At 51.2% G+C, this 3,985-nt stretch overlaps 1 protein-coding gene across 1 annotated transcript; it reads left to right on the forward strand.

The window, feature by feature from the left end:
- Positions 1-520: 520 nt before the first annotated feature.
- TACSTD2 (tumor-associated calcium signal transducer 2) lies at positions 521-2,863 on the forward strand. The gene has a single exon (XM_011941338.1). The coding sequence runs from the start codon at positions 1,126-1,128 to the stop codon at positions 2,101-2,103; it is 978 nt and encodes a 325-aa protein (XP_011796728.1). The 5' UTR covers positions 521-1,125; the 3' UTR covers positions 2,104-2,863.
- Positions 2,864-3,985: the final 1,122 nt, after the last annotated feature.

A 3,985-nucleotide genomic window follows, 5' to 3' on the forward strand; every position in this document is an offset into this window, starting at 1 on the left:
CAACCTCTTTATGCCATGAAAGTAGCCACACAGTGGCAGACAAGCAATTTCTCACAGGCTCCATTCTTTCATTATTTACATGGTTCAGCTACTTACGTGGGATACAGGAAAAGAAAAGCAATGATTTGTTGTGTTAGAATCAAATTGTACAAAAAACTCTTTACAGTCTTGCTGGCTCTTTAAGAATTTGTTCCTGTTTGTCTCTTTATAGCCAGTGCACACATAAATATTACGTGCGTGTGCGCCTGTGTAGGACAGAAAATTAGTGTTTAACAGAACTTTTAACCCTTTGGACGCCAGGATACCTGTGTTTAACCCTTGATATGGTGAGTAACAGAACTGCTTCCCTAACTTCAACATCTGACCTTCAGATTCTGCATCACCTCGTGTCCACAAACATTTTATTTAAGGTCTCATCACTCTTAGGGTGCCAAAGACCCCTCTCAGGAATATGAGGAAGTTGATAGCAGTGTGACTTCAGGTCTTTAAGCCTCATCAGCATCACCTATAAAATGGGTCTGATAGTCCCTGCCTGTCAGGACTGGTGTGAGGATGAGATAATGCTTGTGAACTGTAAACTATATAGATGTCTGCTACTGTGAGAATTGGACAAAGAAGAGAGGGAGTGAGAGAAATTAAGGGCGGGCTAGGAGCCAGGAAAGAACGAAAAGGGAGTTGGGGATAGGCGAGAGTGGACAGTCGCGAGCCACACTTTGCAATGAAACTCTTTAGACTTTCTGCCGGGAGAGCGGCCCAGACGCGCCAGGAGCAGGAGGCCGCGCCGAGGGCGGGTCCCCAGAAGCCTGCAGGTGAGTATCGGTTCTCCCCTTCCCGGCTTTCGGTCCGGAGGAGGCGGGAGCAGCTTCCCTGCTCTGATCCTATCGCGGGCGGCGCAGGGCCGGCTGGGCCTTCCGTGGGACGGGGAGGGGGGCGGGATGTGTCACCCAAATACCAGTAGGGACGGTCGGTGGCGGAACCAGCCGGGCAGGTCGGGCAGAGTATAAGAGCCGGAGGGAGCGGCCGGGCGGCAGACGCCCGCAGACCATCCCAGACGCCGGAGCCCGCGCCCCGCCGAGTCCCCGCGCCTCATCTGCCCGTGTCCGGTCGGCGCTCTTCCACCCCACCATGGCTCGGGGCCCCGGCCTCGCGCCGCCACCACGGCGGCTCCCGCTGCTGCTGCTGCTGCTGCTGCTGGCGGCGGTGACCGGCCACACTGCCGCGCAGGACAACTGCACATGTCCCACCAACAAGATGACCGTGTGCAGCCCCGACGGCCCCGGTGGCCGTTGCCAGTGCCGCGCGCTGGGCTCTGGCGTGGCGGTCGACTGCTCCACGCTGACCTCCAAGTGTCTGCTGCTCAAGGCGCGCATGAGCGCCCCCAAGAACGCCCGCACGCTGGTGCGGCCGAATGAGCACGCGCTCGTGGACAATGATGGCCTCTACGACCCCGACTGCGACCCAGAGGGCCGCTTCAAGGCGCGCCAGTGCAACCAGACGTCGGTATGCTGGTGCGTGAACTCGGTGGGCGTGCGGCGCACCGACAAGGGCGACCTGAGCCTGCGCTGCGATGAGCTGGTGCGCACCCACCACATCCTCATTGACCTGCGTCACCGCCCCACCGCCGGCGCCTTCAACCACTCCGACCTGGACGCCGAGCTGAGGCGGCTCTTCCGCGAGCGCTATCGGCTGCACCCCAAGTTTGTGGCGGCCGTGCACTACGAGCAGCCCACCATCCAGATCGAGCTGCGGCAGAACACGTCGCAGAAGGCCGCAGGTGACGTGGACATCGGTGATGCAGCCTACTACTTCGAGAGGGACGTCAAGGGCGAGTCTCTATTCCAGGGCCGCGGCGGCCTGGACTTGCGCGTGCGCGGAGAGCCCTTGCAGGTGGAGCGCACGCTCATCTATTACCTGGACGAGATTCCCCCGAAGTTCTCCATGAAGCGCCTCACCGCCGGCCTCATCGCCGTCATCGTGGTGGTGGTGGTGGCCCTCGTCGCCGGCGTGGCCGTCCTGGTGATCACTAACCGGAGAAAGTCGGGGAAGTACAAGAAGGTGGAGATCAAGGAACTGGGGGAGTTGAGAAAGGAACCGAGTTTGTAGGTACCCGGCGGGGCAGGGGATTGGGTGGGTTACTGGATTTCGGTATCGTCCCAGACCCAAGTGAGTCACGCTTCCTGATTCTCGGAGCAAAGGAGCCGTTTATCCTTTCAAATTCCTGCCTTCCCCTCCCTTTTGCGCACACACCAGGTTTAATATATCCTGGCCTCAGGGTCGCCTTTCTTTCTCACTTCTGTCTTGAAGGAAGCATTTCTAAAACGTATCCCCTTTCGGTCCAACAACAAGAAACCTGACTGGGACAGTGAAGGAAGGGATGGCGCTGCGTTATGTGTAAAAAACGAGTATCTGTATGACAACCCGGGATCGTTTGCAGGTAACTGAATCCATTGTGACATTGTGAAGGCTTAAATGAGTTTAGATGGGAAATAGCGTTGTTATCGCCTTGGGTTTAAATAATTTGATGAGTTCCACTTGTATCATGGCCTACTCGAAGAGAAGAGGAGTTTGTTAATTGGTGCTACGTAGTAGCCTTATTAACCATAGTTTGTATTACTGACCACATATGCCTGTCACCGGGAAAGAAACCTGTTTCGGCTGCCTGAACGCAGTTTAGATGTCTTTGAGAACAGACACTGCCCGGAAACTCAGTCTATTTATTCTTCATCTTGCCCTTACTACCACTGATATTGGTAATGTTCTTTTTTGTAAAATGTTTGTACATATGTTGTCTTTGATAATGTTGCTGTGATTTTTTTTTTAAAAAAAACATGAATTTAATAAAATATGGGAAAGGCACAAACCAAAAGTTGGCATTTGTGAAAAGTCCCTCCAGAATCCTATCACGCTGGTCTCCTCTAATTTCCCAAGACTTGTATTTTTTTTTTTTATTTCAAATTATAACACTTTCTTTTCCCTCAAAAATGGGTGTTTCATGTTGCTACTCTGGTGTGTCCTAAGATATCCTAACTGGCCAGTGTAAATGCTGTTCTTTCTAAATAAGATTATTTGGAAACTTCCTTCAAACTTCAGGAGGGTGAGCATGAGGGAGGAAGCTAAAACTAGCTGGTTTTATGAGAAAGAGTGCCAGTCTTTGGTCATCTCTAAACAAGGCTTATCACCAATGGAGACAGAAAACTGTAGTTCAAGAGTGGTATCTCCTTTGAATCCCAACCCTACTTTGAAATAGGTGGTACTATTTCCATTCAGCGTTTGAGCAAATTACTTAATCTCAAAGTGTTGTGGCTCTAAGATTAAATGACTTTCCCACATAATTGGAACCAGCCTGCAGTGGGCCCTATGCTTTTGCTGGGTGTGCACAAGTTGTTTTCCTAAGACTTTTGCTTATTTATTTATTTATTTATTTATTTATTTTGAGATGGATTCTTGCTCTGTTGTCCAGCCTGCAGGGCAGTGGAGTGAGCTTAAATGACTTTCCCACATAATTGGAACCAGCCTGCAGTGGGCCCTATGCTTTTGCTGGGTGTGCACAAGTTGTTTTCCTAAGACTTTTGCTTATTTATTTATTTATTTATTTATTTATTTTGAGATGGAGTCTTGCTCTGTTGTCCAGCCTGCAGGGCAGTGGAGTGAGCTTAGGTCACTGCAACCTCCACCTCCTGGGTTCAAGTGAGTCTCCTACCTCAGCCTCCTGAGTAGCTGGAATTACAGGTGCCCACCACTACACCCTAGTAATTTTTGCATTTTTGGTAGAGATGGGGTTTCACCATGTTGGCCAGGCTGGTCTCGAACTCCTGACCTCAGGCAATCCCCCTGCCTCAGCCTCCCAAAGTGCTGGTATCACAGGTGTGAGCCACCGCACCCAGCGATTTTTACTATTAATGTGCTTTAAAGATGTGTTTTACCTATTAGCTGTAAAAACTAGCCACTTGTCCCTCTTACATTTATCTCTTCCTTTTCACTCATC

The sequence above is a fragment of the Colobus angolensis genome, unplaced genomic scaffold (genome assembly GCF_000951035.1).
Source record: "Colobus angolensis palliatus isolate OR3802 unplaced genomic scaffold, Cang.pa_1.0 Scaffold102, whole genome shotgun sequence".
Lineage (NCBI taxonomy): Eukaryota > Metazoa > Chordata > Mammalia > Primates > Cercopithecidae > Colobus > Colobus angolensis.

Excerpts from the sequence above, each read along its gene's own strand:
- TACSTD2 (XM_011941338.1), top strand. The coding sequence starts at position 1,126 with ATGGCTCGGGGCCCCGGCCTCGCGCCGCCACCACGGCGGCTCCCGCTG.